General features: G+C 40.0%; 1 protein-coding gene across 6 annotated transcripts in view; it reads right to left on the reverse strand.

Annotated features, from left to right (window-relative positions):
- Positions 1 to 27,063, reverse strand: part of cobl (cordon-bleu WH2 repeat protein) — a 65,687-nt gene that overhangs the window by 5,228 nt on the left and 33,396 nt on the right. For 5 of the 6 annotated variants that reach the window (XM_044359674.1, XM_044359672.1, XM_044359673.1 and 2 more), the window contains 7 exons: positions 25,154 to 25,336; positions 12,807 to 13,416; positions 7,703 to 7,861; positions 3,726 to 4,047; positions 2,177 to 2,295; positions 1,742 to 1,924; positions 49 to 1,640 (listed from right to left, as the gene is read on the reverse strand). In XM_044359674.1, coding sequence (XP_044215609.1) covers positions 49 to 1,640; positions 1,742 to 1,924; positions 2,177 to 2,295; positions 3,726 to 4,047; positions 7,703 to 7,861; positions 12,807 to 13,416; positions 25,154 to 25,336 — 3,168 coding nt within the window. The remainder of the gene's footprint in view (positions 1 to 48; positions 1,641 to 1,741; positions 1,925 to 2,176; positions 2,296 to 3,725; positions 4,048 to 7,702; positions 7,862 to 12,806; positions 13,417 to 25,153; positions 25,337 to 27,063) is intronic. The other variant, XM_044359675.1, reaches the window with a different exon arrangement.

Consider the following 27,063-nt stretch of genomic DNA (forward strand, 5'->3'; position numbering starts at 1 on the left):
AAATTCACACCCATAACATGAAATATTTATGATACAGATTTTACTTACACTTGTCTGTCCTTGGGATACAGTCTTGGGGGCTGTGGGTGGTTTGGTAGATGACTGTAGAGGACTGCTTTGTGAAGGGCTGGGACTTCTGCCCTGAATATGTTTAATATTGTCTCTGTCATTGCTGGCGGTCACATTTATTTGGGTGGGGCCACTGGACTGAGTATACTTGGCTGTTGCTGTTCCTAGCGTATTAGAGCTTCCTTTGGTGGATCCAACACAATTTCCAAATCCTCCCCTGTCCTGTCTCACTTCTCCAAAATCTCTCTCGCTATCCGACACATACTCAGGGTAGCTCATAGACCTCTTAGGACCAGGAGGTTTAGAACCAGAATCATTTTCCTTATTATCTGACAGAGATGTCATGGAAGATTGGTGTGGATTCACTTGTATGGACCGACCCGATCTCTGGAAGCTTGTACTCTGTGTTTTTAATGGAGCAGAGGATTCAGGGGTGTAAGGGATGAAGTTGGGTTTAGCTGAGGTCTTTGGGGTGTATTTAGTGATGGCAGATGCTACGTACTGGCTTGAGGTTCGCCTGGATGGTTTGAGGAAGGACAGGTCTCTTTTCAGGTCTGGAAGGAGAGGAGGGGTAAGGGTAGGTCTATTACTTGGCTGCTGAGCATTTTTGGACACTGAAATCTTGCTCTCCACTTCTACCCGTTCCTCTTTTGCAACTTTGACGTCTTTCACTGGTTCATTAACTTCTTCTTTAACGCCCTCTTTAGGCTGGGCTCTCTCTGCAGGTTTATTAAGGGTACTCTGTGTCGTTTTCAGGTCCTCTGCGTTACTGGTCTTCAACATAGTTTTTGATACTGCAGTGTGAGTACTTTTCATGTCATCTGTGCTCTCCTTAGCCTTGTCAATCAGACCTTTGCTCTGGGGAACAGCGCTTTCTTGTTTTTCATTTGAGCTCCAAAAAGCTTTGGCTTTTCCAAGAAGGGGAGACCCCTCGCTGCAATTACTCCCCGACTCTGATGAACCACCAACTTTGTTGTGGGAGATACCCGTTTTTACCATATTTCCTTGCTCGTCAATCTTAATGGCACCGACAGTTGATGCTGGCTTTTCCACAGCAGCATGCATGACAGAGTGTTTGGGAGGAACCACGGTGAAAGTTTTCATACCAAAGCGTGATGTAACATTGTGAGTGATTTTACTGTGTGAAGTACTAGAGCTGGAGTTATTTTGGTAAACTCTGTGTCTCTCTTCATCTCTTTCTGTAGACGTTAATCTCTGACTGGTTGGTGGCAGAACAGGTTTCTTCTCTTGGAAACACTGAGCGTTACTCTTCACAGGATCAAGTTTGATCTGAGTGTTCTTGCTGTGTTTCTGTGTCTCAACATTAGATTTCACTGCTGATGTTCTTTGTTTATCCTCTTTCAAACTGTTAGTATCAGTGATAGTCATCGCTTCAACTTTTGTCTCTAATATCTTTTCTTCCTTTTTATCACCTACAGACTTCTCCAGTGACTTCTTATGCTGCTCAGGTCGAGAAGGCTGCGTAGTATTTGTACTGCTGCTTTTATTACCATCAGCAGCTGTACAAGCATTGTTGTTTTTGTTCTGTAGCTCCACAGCACCGCTTGGACCTGTGATAAAATGGGGTAAGAAAGAGTCAGTTTAATATATAAATAAATCACATAACAGCTTCTGTATGATTTGTTGTATCTATGAAATGTTTTCTTCCTACCTTTGCTGTGAGCTGACTCAGTCCTGATAAGTAACTTTGCATCATATTCTACAACATTAGATCCATAGTCCTCCAGCACTTCATCTATGGCTGTGACTGGCACATCCATGTCTACTACAGACACCGGCACCTCATTACTCTCTGTGGACATAGTGTAGGAAGCCTCCTTTGCTGAGACTATATCTATGTGGTTTGGAGAAGGGGAACAGATGAAAGGAGAAAATTGAACTTGGTTAATATGTAATACTGTGGTACTTTGGGCACATTTTGATTTTGATTTTATACTATCTACTACGGGTATATAACAAATGTACAAGGCAGCCTGATGAGATACATCCATTCACTTTTTTAGTGTTATGATGGTTAAAAGGTTTAATCCTTTACTGAACAATAGCTAACAATAGCTCGACAGTGATCTGTGACATGGTGCCTCACCTGCAAGGTCTGCTTCAAAATCTGCCAAAGTCTGATGGAGCTGGGCTGTGAGTTCTCGATCCTCTTCATAGCTGTCCTTTAACCTGCCTGACTTTGCCTGTGGGCTGATGTCATTGTGTCTGAGAATGATACATAAAAATAAGTGTCAAAAAAACATCTGCACACATACACACACACACACACACACACACACACACACACACACACACAGTCCCATGACATTTGTACGTGCAAAAAGTCATGATACAGTGCACCCCATCATCCAGTCACTACCAAACAGCTGTTATGAACCGTTTATTTGATGATGGTGTCACATCCAACACCCTTCCCGTTACTAATCTGCCTCAGAAACCAAAAGGGTAAATGCAGTTCAATAGTACGGGAAAGAAAACAAATTGTTAGTTAGTTTTAAATATTTTTTGCTTGTTCAAAGTTGAATTTTATTTTCATTGGAGCCTGCTGTCTTTGAAACATGCAGCTGTAAAGATATTATTACCACAGTTCAAACTTCCTTCGCTCCCTTCAAGGGTTCAACAGAGCATTCTCATGAGTTACTGGCGTATTAGCCATAACAAATTGCAACAAGAAGGCCAAACCAAATAGAATTTGTCTTCTAAGAGACTTGGACTGGCCCTCTTTTCCTCAACAATTCTGAGAAAACAGGGTTATAGTGCTTTCCTGGAATACTGAGGAGCCAGCAGCATCAGGCCAGGCCCTGGATTCATAAAGTGTCTCTGAGTAAGATCATTGATCCAGGATCGCTAGTCTGAGCACATTACCATACACATTTCACAACAACTTAAAGGGTGAAAAGTGATCTGGGGCAGCATTCATTTCCCACAAAGGCCTTTGAATAAGGGCCTAGAACCATAACTATTAAGTCTCAGCACTAAGAGTAGAGGGTGCCAGCTTTGGCCATAACTCAAATATAACACATGGGAGGAACTGCTCTTGATTATTACTGCTGGCACAGTTAAAAACTGTGGAGAGACTTCTAGAGTTGTCTGAAACAGTGATGGTTCTCTCTTCAGGTGAAAATGCAGGTGTGAAACAAAACTTGATCACTAAGAGCAATAGTGGAACTAGCCATTTACATGCAGGTTTTAGTTACGAGTGGTTAGGCTGGCTAAAATCCACAATAAGGTGAATGGCACATACATTATCTTGTCTGTGAGAAAGCCAAGATCTGTTAAAATGGATTTCAAAAAAGGTGACAGCAATGGGAAAGATTTGAAGTATAAGATGGGTGGGAGTCGGGAGAGCGATGAGAATATACTGGGAAGCATGAGGTCAGACAGATGACTGGGTAACATAGACACTGTGAGTCATTCGTATCCTCTTAGGATGAGAAACCAAAACCAATGCATGTGTCTTAATGTGCCTCACCATCTAGAATGTGACTTAAATCATCCTGTTGCACAAATGATTGGTGTAATTAATTATGCAACTATAAATACACAGCATGCTTGATAACTTCATTTCCTTCCATTCCTTCATCCACCCTTTCTTCCACTCATTCCCAATCTGCTTTCCATGACATCCTCTCTACCTGTGACTTGATCCCCAGGTGGCACATCCCTCATCACTGTCACTGGAATTCTCCCGTACTGGTCCAAGCAGTCTCTCTCCTCTGCCTCCACTACTTCCATCCAGAGACAAACTCCCATCTGGGGATGTGGGTTGGGTGTCAGATGGGGAGCTAACCAAGCCTGAGTCCTCACCCTCTGCCATGCCCTCTGAAGCGGCGTAACCCTGGTCTGGCAGGCTACTGCCACTGCTGCTGCTACCCAAGGACAAAGTCTCCTCCTCAGGTGTTTCAGTTTCTGGGGTCTGGCCACTGGCTGTGGAGCTCTGCATGGAGTGGAGCCAGGCTGGGGGAGGATAGAGGAAGATCTTTACATCAGTGCTGGGTGTTATCACTGTCCTTTAACTGTTAGCAACCGTTAGCGACAATCAACTTCAACGTCCAAATAAAAAGGAGTTTTATGAATTATGGTGTTGTTTAGTGGAACCTAAGGACTAGAATGGGATTGTATTGGGATAGAAAATGATATTTGTCAAAATTTGATATCATATATAATCACCAAACTGCTAATGCTTGGATGGGAAGAGGTCTTGCAGTGATGAATACAAATACTTTTAATACCATGCATTAGTTTTCAAAAACCTTTAGGCCTTATTTTATTTTTCTCAAATCCACAAACCTTTAAGGGGCTTTTGACACCTGGGAAAACACCGAGAAAAACAACACAACAAATCATGAGGGCACTTGTTTGAAAAGAAGCACAGGATGCAAAGCGAGCACAAGGAGCAAGAGATGGAGGTAGAGAAAAAAAACAGAGGAAGTATTTACCTTAGTTTCAACATTCATTCTGACACCACACACACAAACCAGAAAACACAAGCCAAATATACAAACATGAGCCTGAAGCACAACCACTTGTGGCTTGATAAAACAGCTTTAATGATGTGTGGGTGGACTTTCTGTAAACAAACTCTTTTAATTAGATTTTTACAGTACTGTTTTAGGTTCCAGTGAAAGATAGTATTGCTTCATACCCTCTCATCTCTTTAGTACAGTCATGCTCTGGTCAGTCCTGTGGGTTTTGCAGAACTTATTTAGTCTGTCACTGATCTCATTGAACTCTAGGCCAAGAGAATAAAAATCAATGTACCATTTGTTAGGTTTTCAGCAGCCCGACCAGCATGCAGAGCACTGGGAACTCAACGGGGAATTCTTTAAAATTAGTTTAACAGTGAGTGACCTTGCTTATAATACCAGGTGTCTGTGAGCGTGTGCATGCACCATGCTCCTGTATGTCTCACTATGTGTGTGTGTGTGTGTGTCTCTGCAGTTTTGGGCCTGGTCCTAATAGTGTGGAGAGAACAGTCAGTTCCAGGAGATGTGGTGATGACTCACAGGGCTGTCCTCCCAGCTCCTTCCCAGCAACAGCTTAGCCATGCCAGCTACAGCCACAATCAGCACACACACAAACACACACACACACATATGCACAGACACTGCACATATACACACACTGTCATGTGTTTACACACGTACAGTATATGCCTGCAAACACACAAGCAAACATCCACACATACCAAGTTCAACACAATATGACTGTGGGCACATGCTTCTGTTAAAGCCAAACAAAAAGGTGTCTCCATTCCCAAACAAATCACTACTGTGATATGTTATTTTGTGGCAATCCATGCACAATCCTGCACCAAAGTCCTTGTTACTGAGTGTTCAACTGTTTAATTGAAAAAAAAAAATCTTTCAAACATATACTGTTTTTCAGTCTTTTGACACACATGGCCTTTAGAGATAATTGCATGTTCATTTTCACAACTCTACAGGCTCAATAAGTACACATCATGTCACTAGGCTACAGACTTGCATTATATATCAATAGCTTAGAGCTACTGTAGCAGAGGATAAATTAAATTTGACAGTAATGTGATCACTGTAAAAAAAAAAAAAACATTGCTGTAATCAGAGCCAAAAATGGATCATCATCATATCAACATTCTACTTTGCTGAAAAACAATTCAACTGATTCTGTTCTTGACACCACAATAGTTGCATTCATATAGTACAGAACAAGTCATATGGTAAAATTAGGGGCTCCAATCCCCTGACATGTTGACCAAACAAAAAAAGCATTTTACATTTCTTTAAAAGCATATAATAATATAGTGCTCAAAATTGTAAACAAGTTATATTTCTGTGGCACAGTTAAGGCCAGGTTTCTTACAGCTTCTCAGCCTAAGAGCCAAATTATATATTTAGACTTGCTGTGGAAGCCAAAAAATCCTTTGCTCGGTTTGTAAACTCTTAACAGCAATCTGAAGCATTCATGCAATTATATGCTGTTATAATAATACCTACATCTAAAACAAATGAGTGAGTAGTGTCAATCTCTTATCTGAGTTAATTGTTATAAACCCTCCTTGGGAAGAGGTATTTTACTTCAGACACTTTGTCTTTATAATATATGAGCCACCACCACCTGTCGACATGTCACTGATAAATCATCCTTTCCATATTATTGCCAAAGGCAGTATACATTCAGGTCTCTAGTCTTCTAAACCAATTCAAAACACCAAGCACAGGGAAAGGCACATACTCTGTCCAACTATTGATCTGCAGATATCACATCACCAAAATATTGGCTGATAGATATCCCATGGCCTTGCCTCATAGCCTCATGCATGTCACTCATCAATCACACTGTAATTGATACATTCAGGCTTTAGCTCATCTACCATTGTATAGTCTTCTGACCACATTCTGTGTGTCCATTTTTAACTGAGCCCTGATCTCATGCACAATCAATAACAACCCTAACAGATCAAGGTAAAATGCAAAACCATCAACAGTATATACATACATTTATACAAAAGAAAAAAAATCAAACAAAAAAATCTGTGCTTTAAGGGTGAAATTGGAGAGAACAACTTGCTTTTACTTGCAGCATGTTGTGTCCTCAACAGAATCAAATCTGAATCCTCACAAGTAGGGATGCAAAAAGGTAGTCATAAGGTGGCTGACACCAAGTGAAAGCAAATAACAGAAATGAGACAGTAAAAATTACAATATAAATGAGACTGTAGCCACAAACAAACAAAAAAAATCTAAAAACAATTATAGGAGGAAATGAGGAGCAGAAGGAGGTCCAGCCGAAGAAAGAAGGGTGAAGAATAAGTAAAGAGGACTGATGGAAAACGATTGGTGGATGAAGGAAGGGTCAAGCCAAAGAAAGACTTCAGGAGTGTTTGGAGCGCAGACGCATAGGCCCACAGCAGTACACTACAAAAAAGGGAGCGGGGGTGGGGTGTAAAGAAAAGAACAGATAAGATTTGAGATGATTTATAAGATCATGAACATTGCACTTGGCAGGAATGGCAAGTTAAACAACATCCAGGGATAACCTAAAAGTAAAGAAAGAAATTGAGGACATAAACATGATGTGTGTTACACTTAACTACCAAGACTATAAATCTTGCAAGGTAACATAATGCAAAGGGATATAATCTTTGTTTCCAGAACCACTGGAACATTGCATGTGGCTTACATTCAGATCAGCATTCCTCACCAATCTCTTCCATAATACATCTAATATACTCCCATGTACTGTACAAATGTAACATAAAAGGCACTCCAGTTGATTGGTGTTGACCCCAGCCCTGACCTTTTGGACCCAGAAGAAATAACAGGGTCATAGGTTGACATTTACAGATATGAAGCACCTTGACCTCACATGGACCCAGTATCACTTAACAACTCAGCTGCCCCTGGTCGCTGATGGAGAGATCGAAAACATGTGAGGACAGAGTGCAGTATTTACATACACACACACACGCATGCGCACAAACAGGTTTGGCACTAAAGATAGTTGCAAAAATGCAAATTAAGATTGGGACAAATGAAATGAAAGTTAGAAAACAAGGACAGCAGCTTCTGGGAAAGAAAAGAAAGGTCAAGAGGGAAGGAAAAGGAGAGGCAGTCCATCTGGCACCTACACTGGGGAGCTGCTTCCTCCACCTCCATGGTTCTCTGTGGGGAGTTGCTGTCTGTGGGTTCAATGGGAGGGGAGGACAGGGGAGGGGGTAGGACAAGCTGTGGTGGTTCCTGGACTGGGGAACGGCGAGGTTTGGGTGGAGCTGGTCGATCAGTGGTTCCTGGGGGAGAAACAGCATGCATGCAGGGCAGGCATTGATGGCTATGCTTGTAAAAACATCTTACATGCGAACGTCTTATCAAACTGAAAGTAGTAAAAAGAAATATACAGAACGTAATCATCAAGATCTTTGTTTTTTATTTATTCTGGCAGCGTCTTGGCGGCTGTGTTTTCTTGCTACACTTCCTGGTGACTGCTTGTTATTCAAACAGTGGCTTCTTTATACTTGGATTTTCTGATGATGAAGTTTGAGTTTCTGTGGGCAGCACTACTTTCTTTGTCTGCTGAGCCATGGAGATTATCACTATTGATGCACTGTAAGCTACTCTGGTGTTCACACTACGTTCATTTGCAAGTTTCTTTTTACCAAATGGCTCCTGTGGAATTTCACAAATTCAGGGTCCAACTTTGGCAACAAAGATCTGTTGAGTGTCAACAGGAGTTGCAAGAAAAGTGACAGCAACAACAGATTGGTTCCCACTTTTCAGTTTTTATCAATTCTGTATCCTTTAAAATCTTGAATGAATAGTGTCAGCCCAAAGTTTTGAGATTGGTATTCTTTATCTTAGTCTGGCTTTCAATACTTATGTTTAACCTCTATCGAATTTGTATTTAATCACTAAAAATACTAAATATTTGTGCTTTTTTTGTTTTATATTACAATTTTAATATTTAAGAAGTTTATTTTTCATAGTGAAGACTGCAGCATTACTGGCCATAACTGCTAGTTTACCACACTGAAACCCGAGTCCTGGTTTGGGCTGTAGAGGCAAAAGCACAAATTCTAGAAAACAACACTGTTGAAATACAGCTACCTAATTTTTTTTGTGTTGCAGAAAAAAATAAATGCAAAAGCTTTCCTGAACTATTGTAGTTGGAGGCAGAATAGCTACAGGTTAATATTAAGATGTCACATATGATTTGGTTTTAGCACCCAATAGCACTCCTTTATCTTAACATTTCACTTCAACTTGCTAAAATGGGTGCAAGAATTGCAAAGGAATGCAAAATCTACATAAACACATCTTCAGCTGTGCCACTATGCCTGCCTTGGTGTAGCATTTGTTTGGTGCTACAAAGTACTCATAAAATGAACTTGATTTGCACCTGCGATTGTGCCCCTGCTAAAAATAGAACCAAGTTAACCAGATGAAAAAGAAATGTGGCAACTAATGTAAGAAGAAGCTATAAGAGAGGTGTGTACAGATGTGTACACAAAGCATAGGAGGGACGAGTGAAATGTGTACTGACACAGGGACAAAATCAATCTAGATAACATATTGGGTTGTAGGGGGAAAAGCACAATTTCTGTAAAACCGCACTGTTTACAACACAACACAACAGCAACTTAAATTTCCTCACAAGGCTTGTGATATATCAATGAGTTGGTCTTAGTCAGCAGGTGCTGTCAATGTGCTACTTTATCTGTTTACTCTGTTGTTGACAATGGGAAGGAACTGAAACAGCATACAGGGCTGAGATGATAAACTACACCATCATAACCTTGACAGCTTCTGTAGCACACACACACACACACATATATACACACACAGCAGGATACAACTGTTCCTGATATAACCCAAAATTAACTTGAAGGGACGTCTTACTGCTGTGTAAAGAGCACATATATGCTCTGTACTGTGCTACACTGATGTCTTATGTGCCCCAATAAATTACAGTATGATTGACGTCAGCACAGTCTCAATAAGTAGTACTATATCACCTTGTCAATAACCACTGGAGGTTGTGTTGACTAGATTTATGTAAAGAGAAGCCACTACTTTAAATTTCACCCTGACCCCTCTGTTTCAAGCTAAAGTTGCAGTGAAAACAATATGTACATTTGCACTCTACATATGCATGCTTTTCATTGAACTATTTAAAAAAAATCAAAGGAAATTCTTAATTGTCTCCTGTTTTCAATCAAGCTAATGCTTTAAATCCAAATAGCCATAATCACTAACATAACATGTTCCCAAGTGCTAAACACACATATGCGTTCTATAATAGAGTTTGGAGACCTAAAGGTAAATACCATTAATATCAGACACTAGAAGAGGCAATGGTATAAAACCAAGATAATGAACACACTATGGTGCCGTGCTGCATAATTACTTTCAGTTTAATGGTTTGCAGTTTCACCTCTGTTTATTTAGAATTAAAGATCTTTATCTTAAAGATTCCCAAAGCAAATAACATACAGTTTACAGTTTGACATACACATCAATTTTGCTTAAATGAAAGGCTAAATAAAACCTACATAAATTAAAGACAAAATGAAACCTATATAAATGAAAGGCAGACTGAAACTTACTGTGTACATTTCTGTCTCTGCCTATATGAGCATGAAGGCACCTCACTATACTGTACATGCAGGGTGCAGCTGTCTAGCCCTAACGTGTATACCAGCTATTCATTCACTGCCAAATATGTACTGTTCACGATGTATAACGAAGTGCAGTTGTCAGGCTGCACTGAAGAATATATTTTCTATAGTTAATGCAAAGTTGAAAAGTTGAGGTTGTGTGTAGGACAAAAAAGGACTGACGGAGGAAACATGGCTTCTGTAACAAAACTATTTTACTGCAAATGCACATTTTAACTCTGCGGATAATTTCTTCCGCATTGTAAAGGGATAGGCAGAAGATTGAAAATAGGGGGAGAGTTAAAGCAAAAGAGAGGAGAGACGCAGTATCAGCAGTGTCAGGGTAGAAAAAAAAGAGTAGTGGCTAGGTCTATACATTTATTAATGATCCTCATGCTGTCTTTTCTATCCTGTCTAATGCACTAACCTCCTCATACTTCATCCTTTCTCCTGCTTTCATCTTTCTGTCTATCATCCTGCTCTCCTTAAACCCCTCTAGTCCCCTTGTTTCTACCTCGCTACCCTGTCATCCCACTGCCAAAACCTTCCCATGCTCCTTTCTCTGAACTCCATTCTACTGCTCTCACCTTTCCCATCCCTTTTCTGAGGTCTACAACTCTCTCATCTCTACCCCTGTCAGACACAACACCGCTCTGCTGCAATCTCACTTTTCTACGGAGAAAGATCTCGGTTATATAAAGATCAATACAAGGCCAGCAAAAGTTCAAGTAGATCCTGTTTAAATCTGTGATGGATCGGTTTGTCTTTGTATCTGTCAGCTTTGAAGGTTTGTGTGCTGCATGCATATAAGAGATAGAGAGAGAGACATAAAGAAAGAGAGCAAATAAGAGAGAAAGATACGAAGAATGTGAGGGATTGATAATTGTGGGCGAGAGACAAGGACTGTATTTTCATGACCTATGATGAAAACCTGCTCCACTAGTTACTGTACTTCAGCCATGACATGTGCACACACACACACACACACGCACACACACAGTCTTTCACCAGGCTATGTACGTCATTCCTGACAGTTTAAGTTTCAAACCTTGATGCATTGTGACAGCTCAGATCTCCAGGGCAGACTTTCAGTCACTTTCTAACAGGTAGAAAACCTCTACAGGCAACTTCTGACTGTCACTTCTTTAACACGAAGAGAGAGTGTTTACCATCACTGTCAAGAGTTCACTGATCATCAGCCAGCTTCATTTTCCCTTAACATAAATGTTTTGTGCACTGGGTTGTGAAATCGTGATATGTCAGTTGGTTTAAATTAAAATGTAATTCACTAACTGAGTACCTGATGGAAGATATTACAGTAAAACAAAGTGATATATGGCATAATGATATACAAAAACAACAGGTAGATGTCATTGCCTGTGGAGCTGTGTGAGCTGTAACATTATAAATATTCTTAGCTGTCATTTAGTATTATACCTGTTGCTAATCTACTGGTGCTGGTTTCTCCGTCTTTAAGGAAGGGTTGTGGTCCAAAACAAGAAAATGGCCTTTTGAGAGATGTTTGGCAATTATGAGAATAAAACAGGTTGTGTCATTACTATCAAGAGACAAAACATTTGATCACTATAGCATGTTTTCTGGAAGCATCCATTTATGAGTATTAAAAGATACATGTCCGTAAATTTCAATTATATTTTTCTAAATTGGTTGTATTTTTAAATGCCTTCAAATGTAACGACAAGTGGACAATCTCCTCCACCTTGAAATAGGGGGACAACACCACTACTATTCCCAAGAAAGCACACCAGAGACTTTTCTTTTTAAGACAAATGAAAAAATGCGGTATATCCAGGGATGGGTTGGTGCAGTTTTATAGAGCAGCAGTTGAGAGCAACCTTACCTCCGCAATAACTGTGTGGTTTGGCAAAGTGACAGCTGAGGACAGGAGACAGTTGGACAAAGTGGTGCATAATGCATCCAGAATTATTGGATGTGATCTCCCGCCCCTTGCAGAAATCTATAAGACTAGATTACAAATGAAGGGCCTTTAAGTTTTAAAGGACCCCTCTCACCCAGCTAACAATCTTTTTAATTTCCTTCCTTCTCACAAAAGACCAAGAAGCATTAAGACCAGAACATCCAGGTTCCAGAATAGCACATGTCATGAAGCTAGCACTGCAGGCCACTCAACAGGTTTAAATAATTGTGCAATAGGGCAAATGTTTCTAATGCACTTGAAGAACTTTATCTAGCAGGTTGTTTGATGTTGCTGCTAATTTCCCTACAGATGCTAGTGTTTTATCTGTGGTGTTTTTCTGTGCTGGATTTTATTTTACCCATTTGTTTTATGCTTTTATGATTATTTCATGGGTTGGATATTACCCATCTATTTTATATTTTGTTTAAAGTTATGTGCTTTATGAGTGAGTGGTTTTTAATATTTTTGTCTTTTTCTGTTTTTGTTTAAGTGAGCTCACTAAGACAAATTCTAATCAATCATGTTGACATGCCAATAAAGTATTGAATCTTGAATGTAGATTGTTGCTTATTAAATCCGTGTTGGGTTTTGTACACTGCTGTGTTGAGTTTTTGTTTATCATGCCATTTTATAGATATTTACCCACTGCGCTGTTTCTGTTGTTCTCAACTTCATCCATTTTCAGGTTGAGGGCCGACTCAGTCTCCGACCTGGAGCTGCTGGCTGAAGTCACCTCTTGATTTAATTCGACAGCCACGCTGCTGACCTCCTCTGACTCCTCCATTCTGCTGCTGGAGCTTCTCATAGTGGGCTGGACCCGCACAGACCCGCTCACTGTGCTGCTGGTGAGGGTGCTGCAGAGGGAACTGCTTTGATCTGGGTCAAGGTCTGAGTCGTCAAGGCTGTGACTGAGTTCAGAGCTGGAATCCTGGACTGCTAGGCTGTCGGTGGTGCTGCTGCTTGGGGTTGGGGACTTGGAGGGTGCAGTGTCAGTGCACACAGGTAGAGGTTGTACTGCTGTTGTCAGGGGGGCTGGTTTCACTGTCTGCGTTACAACAGTGGTAGTACAGACTGTGGTTGACTGTGCCACCTTGGTGCGGAAGGCTGGGGTGGGTGTTTCAGTTGCAGGGCTATCAGGCGTGGGCGCAGCAGAGGTTGATGTATCGTCAGGGCCTGGAGTGATGGAAATTGGGGTGGGAGGAGGGGCTGGAGCCTTTCTTTTCCTCTGCTGGCTTTCTGAGCCAAGGCCCATCTGATAGAGAATAAGTGAAAGAAAAGGAGAGAGACAGTAGAAAGTAAATTTATGTGAGCACCTTGTGCATGTGTGTATGTGTGTGTGGTCTAACCATAAATCAGCCTGTAAATTCAGTCTGCCAGGACTGAAGTGGAGTTTACTACTGAGTAATTAAATCAAGTGGAGTTCTGGCAGGCGTCTGAGTCTTCAAATCCATCAGAGTGCCAACATTCCTTTTAAATTATCCAACAACAAGACCTACAACGTCTGGCAGTGATACAGTTAATTTGATGCAGTGGTACTGTGATAGCACATTATGATATGTGTATGTTACTGAGGTGTTTCTCATAATTATTCAAGGGAACAGCAACCATTATTCAAACACAATGCTGATCACCTCAGGGGTGAAGACCAGTAACAGCTGAGTTATTAGCAAAATGACGCAATTTCTTCTGTGTGTGTCATGCTGTTCCGGTATCTCACACAATTATTGGTAAGGACCCATTTAAGTCACTTAGGCAAGAACTCAATTTAAGGGAAATAGTGAAATGATATCAAGGGACAACAAGGGGCAACAAGTGGTTCAATAGAAATGTGTCAGTGGCTGTTTCATAACATTAATACTGTTTTATGTTTTTCATAAAAGAAAAAAAAGTTCAGACCGGTTTTGGACAGATTTGTTTGGGATATAAACTTGCAGGAGAGGAGGTTAGAGGAGTAAAAGAGAAAGAAATAAAAATAGGGGAGATAAGATAAAACTATGAATCATCGACAAAGTAACAAGTGGGAAACTATCTGTTTTATTCCGTAGGGAGATGAGACCATCCACATCCTCCTATGCAAGTTGATCTCACTCTCTGTGAAGTCATTTTTTTTTATCATCAATTTACAGTGCTATGGTCAGGTTTTAACAGCACAGATATCCTAATTTCTAAGAAAACCCAATTACTGCTGCTGTATTTTCTTCATTCTGAAACTAAACAGAAAACATTCCTGGAGCTGCATGTAGTGTTGCATCACGCAGCAGGACAAGAGAGAGATCAGGCCACCTTGCCTTTCTGCAGGCAAACTAGGTTCACACATGTGAACTCAATGAACTTGCTGCATGGCATGCTATGGAAATCCAAATGGCCCCCCTACTGGTTGTCTTTCTCTTTCTTGGTCTCCCACTTCTCTCCCTGTCTGGCATTCATACATACATGAATACAGACATACCAGTGGATGTGGGCCAAAGTTGAAGCTGAAATGGATGACTGAGTTTCCTATGAAGATGTGTGTGTGTGCGTGTGCATGCATGTGTGCAAGTATGTTTGTGTGTGTGTTCCCTGTAGAGTGAAACATAAAACTGCAGCCAAGCCCTGCTATGAAAGAAAGAGAGCTGTGGCCTCAACACACGCGCACATGTACACACTTTTCTGGGTGACATTATGAGCGCATACACACTCGCACATATGCACGCATGAGAGTGCACGCATGAGAAGGAACAGTATATCTCATATCTCAGGCTGAGCCTGGGTGTATGGATTAGGGGGTTGTTAAGGGTTGCAGGGTTAAGTGTGTGCTGCTCTCATGGGCTTATTGGCGCCATGACTGGGAACATAGCATGTTCATAAGATTGTTAGAGACTGAAGCCAATATGTCTATAACTCACAATTCTGTATTTTACCACATGCAACGTCACATTATATATTACGTTAAGCCGATAATGTAATATGATTATGTATACACTGTGTTCATGTGTTGTTTACTGATTTTGCATTTACAGTTGTTTTTCAAACTTATACAGAGCAAAAAGCTGCATATCAAAGAGGAAAACGGTCTTCTCAATGTTTGAGAAAGGATAACTTTTTTTGTCAAAACCTATGCATGTTTTGCAGCAAGCTATGGGCAGTATATGGCCACTTTTACTTATGTCTCAAGTCAGCCTTGTGTCATGACATTGCATGTCAAGTCACAACACATCAAAGGACTGCCAAAGTATCAAGTGGATCCTCAAGTCCTGGCACCATAAGTACAGGCAAGTCATACTGTATCAAATCATAAGTAGGAACAATGTCAAATAAATTCAGTGCAAAGTTGTGGAAATGAGTGATGAGTTCACTATAGAGAAGCTCAAAAGAACTTGATAGAAAGACAGTACATTAAGAAAGTGGAAGGACAAAATCAAAATATGTGAATACACAGAGATGATATATACTTCTTCCCATTCCTTCTTACCAGTTCTAAAACTGAATAGTTGTGCAGTAGATCAAATAATCATATAGTAGGTTTTATTTAAGTAGGCTATCTTGTCGAGATGACATTAACATTCAGAAGATAATGCTTCTCATTATCACAGGAACCAGATTCTATGGATCATATTCTGGTGCATTAAATATCTACAGACCTCACATACTGTAAGATAGAGATAACTTTCCACACTGTTTATCCACTTTCTACCAGACACACGATAAACAGGTCACCAGAGGTCCATTTATTTCTGATGATTAAGAAGGGATGTAGGGACGTCATGACTTCCTTGTTTCCATACCAATGTAACATGGTTGATGAATAACTCCATTAACAAGTGAAAAATAGCTAACTTGATTAGAGCTATTAAATGCTTTCCTGTTCTCTGCTGTGTTTTTGTTCCCCACAGAAACGGTCTCATAAATGGTGCTTAGACTGGAGACTGCTTGAATTGATCATTTGAGGGGTATGATAAACTCTGCAGTAAAGATACTGTGTTTTTTTTCTTATTTTCTAATTACGTTACTAATATGTTAGCATAACTAAGCTACAGTAAATACACTGCTTACATTTTTGGGTGTGTCTCTCATACTGATCACTGGACTGAACTGGTCAGGACAGAGCATCACATCCTGAACAAGCAGTTATGATCCACCAACATGCTTCTTAGTCATCACACATGATTTTTCTTTTCTTATTCAGTCTTGTTTGGGCTCTTATTAAAAAGCGATTGAGAAACAACACAACATATGTGGACCTGGATATATTTTAAAGGGAAGGCGCCTTGATACAAAAGCACATAGAAGGCCATGGCAGGATAGTCTGGTGTGTCCATTAAATTTTCCACTCTATGGTTTGAGAGGCGAAGGGCCCCATGTTGGAGCATGTTGATCAGATAGGGCCACCCATGGAGGCTTCAACCTGGTGGCGTGACCATTCATCAGTTGTTTTGAAGCACTCTTGATGGGTGAGGGGCTTTGTAACAGGGCAACATTACAGTGCTAATGTGGAATGTGAAATGGAGTATGTGTGTGCATGAGAGGGGGTTACAGTGCAAATGTGTGTGCTTGTGCATGTCAGCATGCATGAGTACATCCATATATGCATGTGTTTGCACAGATGCATGTGTATGTATGTGCGTGTCAGAGATAATAATAGAGGCTGAACTGTCTCTACACTGTGAGGGCACAGAGGTCAAAAACATCCTAAGAGTAGGATGGAGGACAGTTAGTGTGTTATAATTAACATGTATGGGTGTGTATTTATGATGAAAAGAATTATATGTTAAAAGTCTTAACAATGTGTGTGTGGAAAAGGGGGGGGGGGGTAGAAGAGGCTAGCTAAGGATAAGGAGACACATGGCTGACCCAGTTCCATTGTCATCTACTTTGTCCTACTAACCCACTCTTTGAGAAATCAAATGTTTTCTTCACCTTTTCCCTACATTTACAGTGATGTTCAAATGCACGAGGGGTTTGAGGTCACAGGAGACAGAGTATCATATCAGTAGTAGTAGTGCAGTAACATGGTGAGTAATTTGTCCACAATAAATAAGAACTAGAACCCATGGCAATTTTTAGAAGGGATGTCCTGATCATCATTGCCAATCTGGGTCCTTTATTATTGAGTATGCTGCATTTAATCATTTTAATATTGCCTTGCTGTAGGTAAAGTCTGCATAGTTTCTTTATATTGATTAGGGAAAAGAAAACATATATGATCAAAATAAATGTTGGATCTGACTTTGTATCAACATATACTTGGGATAAGTGGCAAAAAATGTGACCAGGTCGTCCCTAATTATTAGATTACATATCATGGACATTTGCAAAAAATTGGTAGATAGTTGTTTTTTAGTTATTAAGTATTATTTTAATTATTAAGACATACTGTAATTGGAGCTAAAGGACATTTTGAAATTATACTGAGATTACAGACACTATACTGTTAAAGTGTAATTGCCAATTCTGTTGATTTTGATGGTAACTATGGTAACAGACAGTAATATATCCATATTTTCTGTTTGTTGCATATACACAGTTTAGAGAAAGGCTCACACACACACACACAAACACACACACACACACACACACACACACAAAGCATCAACAACGAACGGTTTGAGACTGACACAAACATACATTTGCTTCATTTGTTTGTCCCATCTGTCCTGGTTGGTTTCATACACAAGATGTTTTGACAGCTTCAAGTGCAAACAGATCCTGTCCTACATAGGCTACGTGGCAGGGTGACGTGCTCCCCTATTCCTGGCCCCTAACTCACACTTTCACAATCTTCAAGGTCAGTGCATAAGAATAAAACGCTTACAGTGTCTACCTACATTTCAGTCACTACAACCACAAGACCAAACAGACATACAGTACACAGAAGGGCATGTAGTATATTAATATAAATAGTATTTATACTGTTGTAATGTAAGTCTGGGGAACAGAATAAAAGTACCATCTAATGCACTTTAATGCATGTAAAAAGATACTTTTTCCCGTTGCATTACAGAATTCAACATTACACTTGCACTCCATCTAAGAAGGCATGTAATGTATGTTATTCACCTATTATAGTGTTAAAGAACTGCAACGGTCAATCCAATATTATTCAAAAATATTATAGTTTGGTTCTATTTTCATATCAGGGCTTTCTTTATGTTTGAATTTTTTCTAACACTGATGTATTATTGTTTTTAAGTGTGTTATATCATGATCTTCACATAGTTGACAAAATTGTCTGACATCTGTTAAGGCCTTTTTGACGATGGATGTAAAATGTACACTGCCTTTTTAGAGACAGTGCACCAGCTGTAGCACAACTTAACAAAAACAGCAGCTCTAAAGAAAGGAAGAAGGATAAGAGATGAACAGAGGAAGGGCTGCCTGTTTGCTTTGGCAGCAGTAGCTTTCTCCTGTCTTCGCTCCCAACTGATTCAGAAAACAATGTTTTGTTCCTCCACAAAATGTGGAGAGATACAGTAAAACCATGTGGCAAATGGGTAAACATCCTCGTCTACATCCTTCAAAACTGCTATTGACGTCTCACATTCAGAACAACCAGGTTGCCTTCCTTCTTTCTGTCTTTTCACTACTTTGATTGTAACACTAATATGTTGTGTAAAAAAGGCCAGCAGCGCCTTTTCCGTCTGAGGAAGCTGGCTAAGTTCAATGTTGACAGTTCCCTGATGACTTTGTTCTACAGATCTTTTATTGAGTCGATTTTTACTTTTTCTCTTATCTGTTGGGATGCTTCTCTCAATCTAAAACAGAAAAAATGCATTAACAAAAGGTGATCAAGGTCTGTATCACAGGTGCTCAACAGAGAAGACTGTCTGATTTGTATAACAAACAGTCCTTAAAGAAAGCAGAATCCATCCTGTCAGACAGCACCCACCCTCTGCACCTAGAGTTTCAGACCTTGCCTTCGGCTTTCTGCTTCAAATACCCACTAGCCAAAATAAACAGATACAAACACTCCTTCATACCCTCAGCCATTTCACTGCTAAACTCCAATAGAAAAAGGTAATATCAGCTTGACCACCCAACCATGGTTCGTAAATATTATGTACTCTGTTTTTACTTTTTAGTATATGTTGCATTTAATTGCCTTGGGTATTTGTGATCTTGTGTTATTACTGTTTTTACTGCTGCACAACCAATTGCCCCTCTGGGGACAAATAAAGTTCTACTAAATCTTTCTTACTTTTGCCTTCCCTTGTTCTTTTGTTCCCTCACAGATTCTTATCTGACCAAGGCTAGGCCCATCTAACCACAAATACAACAGGGACTTACAGCAATGAAACCCAACAATGGTATGGCTGACCTTTGTTTACGTTGCTAAGTGGAGGGAGTATTTATCAAGTGAAGCTGTGACCAGTCAACAAGTGTTGTAAAAGAGACAAAAGAGAGAGAGGAAAAGAAAAGCCGATATCAAAGGGGAACAAAGGAAAAAAAGAAAGAAAGAAAGAAAAAGACAGATGGATAGCATTAGAAGAAAGAAAGATAAACACATACAGGAGCACTACAGTACTGATCCAGTAGCAACGTGTGTTTTATCTGGGTGTTTGAACCAGAGCTGTGCATTAGAGCAGATTAAAGTTAGCTACCGTTGTACACAATTACTGGACTGGACTGATGGATGGTTGTGAAAAACAAGTCTCCCTCTGCTGCCAACTCTATTTTCGCAGAGTGACAGATCATCAGGAAGAAAAAGGTAGTCAGCTCGATCAATCACCAAGCCTTACAGACACAGGCAGGAATGCAGCATACACAAAAACTAATTCATGCAACACAGAAAACTAAGGGGATGGTTTTTGGCAGAAAGCTCAGTCTGCCATACTGTTTAACACACATGTTCATCTGCATAAAAACAATGCACACATATCTGCACGCATGGAGTGTCCAGACAGCCATGCTAAAAACAAAAAATGTGTAGTTTGGATGCAATAGAAAATACTAAAAGCTATACTTCTGTCCCTCAAAGTTCTACAAACTGCCAAAATTAAGATCTGTTGCGCAATCACATAACATTATCAGTTCTATCCTGGGCAAATTTGATCTCATAGCGTTGCAACAATGTTTCTGCTACCATGGTTCATTTGTGTTCTTTCAACTGAGAGACAGTCATCAAATATTAATTCCCATCAGGGTTCACTTGTCTCAACGAACAGATGTCATGTGCATTATGATTTTCTCCAAATGTCTCCTCCCCTCCTCTGGCTTGTATCACACTTCTGTAACTTTAGGCTTCATAAAAAACTCTGCTGTGCAGGAAAAGAAATGGTTATGTATTGCATTGGAACTTGCTTGATTGGCTCCGTTATTAATAAATTAAATGATTCCAGGTATACATACATGAAATGCTGCCAATCATCTAATATGCAGGATGAAATGCAAATTAAATTTGCTCAGTCATTTGGTGGTAGTGGTTCAAAATGTCAGTTAAAATGAGATATGGGAGCAGTGAAGGTGCAATAAAAATTGAAAGTCTCCATTTAGCTGTAGTAGGTAATCCATTTTAGAACATTTGCAAACTTTTCTTACAGACTTACAGACAGCCTGCTTACTGCTGCTGAGCTTATTATTTCTTCACCCTCTGCTCTTTAATGCTCCATGTCCTCTATTAAACTTTTACCCAGTCGTGTCCTTCCTCTACAAGGTAAGGGTGGCGCTAAGGGCATGCCAACCAGATGTCATGCTGTACTGCATTTTAGAAATACGACCCCAAAGCTTATACATTGTTAATGTTGCACAACCGAAATACACACATCTAAAATGCTTGTAGGACCTGATGTTACCTCAGTTTGACTTTCTGTCTCTCTCTGTGACCCTCAAAGTCACTCAGTTTCTCTCTTTTGCTTTTTATCCTATCTCTCATTCTCTGCTTCAGTTGTTCTGTCTTTATCTTTCACTCCTCTTGCACACGCAACAACACACAGGCGCACAAAATGCACTTACTCAAGAAGCACCTTCTGTTACTGAGCAGTGAAGCAGAAAGTGCAGGATTTCTCTGAACTCCTTTATCACAAGAGGCAATGTAGACATGGCTTCTCTTCCAAACCACAATAACAGACTGCCTATCGCTTTTGGAAAAAAAAAAGAAAAGACAACAACCCAAAAACAAGGTCTTGTTTCTCTGAACTCAATGTTCCAAAACATAATTTAATTCAGTGCAGCTCCCATAAAGAGAGACACAGATTGTTGATTGTTAAACTGAAGAAACAAAAACTGTAAACCTCTGACTTCTAAACTCTTCCTGGAATACTGTGTCATCTGCTTTTAGTACCCTTGCTATTCCCATTCTCACCACTGTATATAGCAGCCTGTCCCCCAGACATAAAAAAGGTCTAAGATCTACTTTCATTACTATAAATGAAACAAGATCTTAAATAGAGATGTTAACCTTTCCTTGGTGACAACACCCTGCTATCAATCCATATTGTGTGAAAAGGTTTATTGCTACCATGTCTGAATGATATCATACAATGCGAAATAATATGCTATTGACATTTTTTTCAAAAACCATCCTACTAACACCATCTTTCTTTCGACTTTAAAAAGTTGTTACACTGTTATTTCTCAGGTATTTAGCTCATCTAGACAAAATGAAATAAGTACATTTAAAGGATACATTCACAATTTTTTAAGTCTGTCTTAAAACAACAGTCAGGTGCCCATATGAACAGTGAAAGAGGTTTTCCTCGCTGTAATCATTCCCATCTGTTCATACTGGCTTTTAAAAGACCCCCTTCAAATGCGCTGTCAATGTAAGTGATGGGGGCCAAAATCCACAGTGTGTCCACAGTCATTTTGTGCAAAAATGCATTACAAAGTTTATCTGAAGCTTATATGAGGCTTCAACAGTCTGAGTTACTCATTTCAAGTGGATATCTGCCACATTTACAGTCTTTTTAGCATAAAATTCCTTCTCTGAGATTCAGACAGTGTTTCCCTGTTGAGCTGCAGTGGAAGTACAGTAACAAAAAAAAGAGACTTTGGCACAAAAAAAGACTACAGAATATATCCACTTGATTTGACTAATTTCGGAGCTGAAGGTTCCTATTAGCTTCAGATACATTTTCACATTCTTCAAATACATATTTGCACAGGAGACTTGTGGATTTTGGCCTCCATCACTGCTCACACTGGAGGTGTATTGTGAAGGGCTCTTCTAATGGCCAGTATGAACAGGAAAAATGATTATGGCATGAAAAACCTATTTCACTGTTCATTTGGGCACCTGACTATTGTTTTAAGACAGATTTAAAAATGTTGTGAACCTGTCCTGTTACATTATTTTAGCTTAGACCCTCTAGAAAACTGTCAGCAAAGAATGCAAGGGACAGAGCCACAGTGCAGTATTATATAGCAAAAATTCCAGTGATCCTAAATTGATCATTTGCAAATAATTGCTGGCTTGTCATCTTCTCTTAAAATGTGGCCCTGATTTTTACCAACATTTCAATATTTAGTCGGTTATAACAAGGTTCTGACCCTCCTAATTTTGTCGATGATCTTAATCTAACTATGTTCCTGATATGATTTAAATGACCACCTTCAGTGATCTCTGCCTCTCCAAAGGTCATTTGAAGCATTCAGCTTCATTATAACAATCTCATCATCCTCAAAGCTTATATCATGATGTCAGTGTCCATTACTGTGTCTTGTAAGTCACAATTAGTTGACCACCTAAGCTTGTTCAGCACAGAGGGAGGTCTGTAATGAAGACAGTCATCATTGAAAGCTGTCCTCAGATGACCTGCTATTATGTGCCTAATCCTCTCTCTCACACACTCACACAGATACTCATGCATGTTCTCACACTGTGTGCACAGACAGTAGCTACAGTACATAAGCTTGGTAGACTGTAACACAAACCAGCATGCTGCAGAATTGTGACATTTTATGATTGTATGTGTGTTCTGCAAGGAAACCTGGCCCACTTCCAGGCCATCACTTGTGGACAAACCTGTATCTATGCTATTTGTTGAACTATTCTGCAGTTCAACAGATGTTTTGCAGTTCAACAAATAAAGGAATAGCGTGACATCTGTTTTCACCAGGGTTTGAACTTTTGATGATGTGCTCCTCTACTGACAAGCAAAGCGTGCCAGTTTTTTCCAGTGTATCTTAATTACGCCTCCAGCAATTACAATGCCAAATTTCATGTAAATGGGAAAGTATAACTTGGACTCTGACTGTGATCTGATTTGATCTGACATGTACAATTGCAGAACTCTTTAAAGCCAATGCCCCTGAGAAACTGTCCTTATAAGACCTGGTCATTATGACATCCTTCACTGTCATGAAACTAAATCCTTTTTAATCACACTCACACAACAAACACAGGCCAAGCATGCTGCAAATCTTTGAACACCTCACACCTCTGTTGTGTCCTCAGATGACGCTGGCTCACACAGAAATGCACATACCCTCCTTTCCATCCATCCATTCATCTAGTAATCACTATGATGACTGCTTAACTGTTTATAAGTGCACATATTTTTCTACAGCCTTTCCACATTTCTGTTTTTATTGCACACAATGTTTGGAAAACTCTGGCACTTGTTGACCTAAGGCTGAACTGTTGATAAGACCAGCAGAGCACATCGGCAGCCTGTCCTCAATCACGCTGGCTCCACAGGCAACACTAGAAAACTGAGGTGAAACATGAGATGTGTCCTGCACCACAGCATGACCTTGCAATGTGTGTACGTGCATGAATATACATGAGACCTTGTGTTCAGACAGGGTAACAGTTCAGAGAAGGCATAAGAGCGAGATGGAGAAATCTATTATTAGACCAGTCATCAAGTCCTCAGATGACCTTCCCAACTCTATTCTGTGTGGCTGCCCTTCTGACTTCCCGTGGTGTCTCGCTATTTCAGCTCTGGTGTCTGTCATAACTCTTGATCTGACAGGTGGACAAATAAATTACCTTCTCCCTCTGCACAACTACAATTTGCAATACTAAAAATACTCAAAACTGCTACAAGAAGCCTCTTAATAGAGTCACTGTGCACTGCAAACAGAAGAACAAACATCAAACATCTATAATTAAGTTAAAATTAAAGCTGTAAAGGAAGGATACAGACTTTTAGCTGACAATAAAAACTAGAAGTATTTTTACCTCTTTAAACGGTCCATTGGTAGCTAAAATGAACAGTGATCCCTGTGCATTTATGGGATAATTTCATTATTGTCCATCTCTGCAGCTTTCAGTGCTTTACTTATAACAAAATCTTTACGACAGATCATTCAAGCTTATGTTTTCAGCACACTCAGTAATCCTTGGTACGCTCATCGCACAACATTTCTCAGAAATATTTTCTGCTTCTCTGTACTCAGTTTGGTTTACTTAATTAAGCTGTAAATGATAACACCATCTCTGTGTTCTCCATGCTGTCCTGAGAACAAATTTCCTCTTGATAGCATACACCAAGAGCACTCACTCCTCCAAATAAACAAAAACTATTATCAGAGGGGAGGAGGAAGGATGTTGGTTGCTAAACAACATTTCCCAGCATGCCGCCATAACACTATAATGAGACTGCAGGGAGCTGTTGCTCTAATGTAGATGATACAGGTCACTCTGACATTCAGCTGCTGATTCTCAGGCCAAAACACCCAAAGGAAAGGCTGCTTCAAACAGATATTGCAGCTATCAGATACAGTATTTCAGGTCAATCCTGATTCAGGCATTTTACATAATTAGGATCTTTTTTAAGATGAAAAAGCCAGGTTTTGTCATCCTTATAATGCCAATCATATATTATTTCAAAGGCATTTTCAAATGTATGTATGCTCTTACCACACTGGACATACACATAGCTTGGAGTAAGTGATACAATTTGAAACCCAGCCCATGGCCATGATGACAAAAAACATTAAAACATGGCCATAGCTGTAATCCTTATACAGTAGTCTCTGTTTTCCAGTTGGTAGTATGCATCATTTTGTCAATGTGTCTAAATCTGAGTAACACACACAATTTCAAAACAGCTATTTTATCCCCTCACCTGATAGTTCTCAAAGCTAGTGTGTCCCATGGTGGGTGTTGGGGCCCCAGGTGGTGCCGGGGCCCTCCTCTTCTTGGCGTCAAACTTGGGAGACGTCCCGGAGATGTTCATGACTGACTGAGATTGGCCCAAGGTGCTGGGCCGATCTTCTACACAGGGCACCCTTGACACTGTGGGCAGACCCTGGGGGTAACATCAAGAATAAAAGGGGGTCAGACTGACAAATATGTATCGGTGCATACACATGAACAAACGTGTCTACGAACTTTAAGTACATTTTGCTATCAACTGCTATCCATGTCTGTGCTTTCAAATATACAGGGGTGAATCATTTACCAATCTGAATGACAAGGCAGGATTAAATGTTTAAGATACAGCACACTGCATGAACTGACTTACTGAGCTACTGTTGTGTAATCAGTGTGGCATTGTTAAACTTTATTGAAGTTTACTGAATATACTGTACTGAATGGGCACTCAGGAAGTACACAAATCTGGTTATAAGGGTGATCAACCATGTTTTAACAGGTTTTGACTTTTTCTATCTGCATCTGGATCTGGATCTCCATCAAAATACACATGGAAATAGAAAACAATACTGACTGGCTGATTGCAGCAGTGGTTTTTGAACAATACCTGCTCAGGAATATTGCACCCTTTTAAAAGGATCAATTGTGCAACATTTCAAGTGCCCAGATTTGATTTTATATCATCATCAAAAACAAATTAATAATATTTTCAGCTCATCCAAATATTTTATTTAACAAATTTGATGAAAACTAAATGGAATTAGTGGGAGGACCGGTAAAAATGTTTTGGAAAAAGTTAAAAATAGTGCAAAATCTGCTTAGGTGGAAAGAGCGTATACAGGTAGACTCTTCTTGTCATCAAGCTCTAGGGAAAAAAATTGCATCTTAGCCTCATTGTTCAGGAGCTATGAGCCAAAATGTAAAACTACTTTATAAATGGTGACATTGTGGTGCTTTTTGCATCAAAAACCACTGGCCTCACTTTCCACCAAATTTCTTCAAAAACTCTTATGTAGATTTGAGACACCCTGCTAACTAACAAACAAAGTGCAACTTGAAGGGTTCATTTTCTGGTTAAAACTGACAACTCAAGTGCTTATACTAAACGAAGATGCATGTTGAAATTGAACTCAGAGGGGGAGCCACACTCCCCAAGTATTGAAGTCTAAAACCATGCACACATGCACATACTACACATGTAATCAAATGCATACGTTTCTGGGGATGTAGTCCACTCTATGGACTGCAGTCACAACAATTATTGCAACATTTATTTGACCAAGTTGAATGTGCCAACACATTTTCAAAGGGTGGCTGCTCCTGGCTAAAGCATTGGAACAAAAATGGCTTTCAAAATCTGATCAAAGAGAGCTCAAAGTGCTCCTGAAAATCTCAACCTCCCCGTGGCTCAGCTTGGTACAGAGCCTTGGCACAACGGGGGGACTGAACCATGCCTCACACCCCCATGATCTAAGAAAAGGAAAGTGTTTAAAAGCAGATTAATTGATGCGTTCAGACAATGCCTGGATACAGCATGAAAGCAGAGGAAAAAGGAACATAAAGTTCAGGTCATTAGAATTAATTGGACCCGAGATTAGAACATCTCACAGTAGGGAGGGATGGGAAAAGAACAGTACTTCTGAAAAAAGCCTTAAGGAGAGCAGTCCAGTAGGCTGGCTGCAGCTTTTTTTGTTATAAGAAAGACATTTGTACTTTTTGTACTTTTGAGCAAGTATACATCATCTACCAGGCAGTGGCGGTCCTGGAAATTTTGGTGCCCTTGATGAACTCTCAGTCAGCATCCACCAACCCCTTAGCCCCATTCCCTTGGACATGAAATCTGCAAAAATCTGGCACATTCTGCATTTCATGTATGGAGAG

Source organism: Thunnus albacares, chromosome 8 (genome assembly GCF_914725855.1).
Source record: "Thunnus albacares chromosome 8, fThuAlb1.1, whole genome shotgun sequence".
Taxonomy (NCBI): Eukaryota; Metazoa; Chordata; class Actinopteri; order Scombriformes; family Scombridae; genus Thunnus; species Thunnus albacares.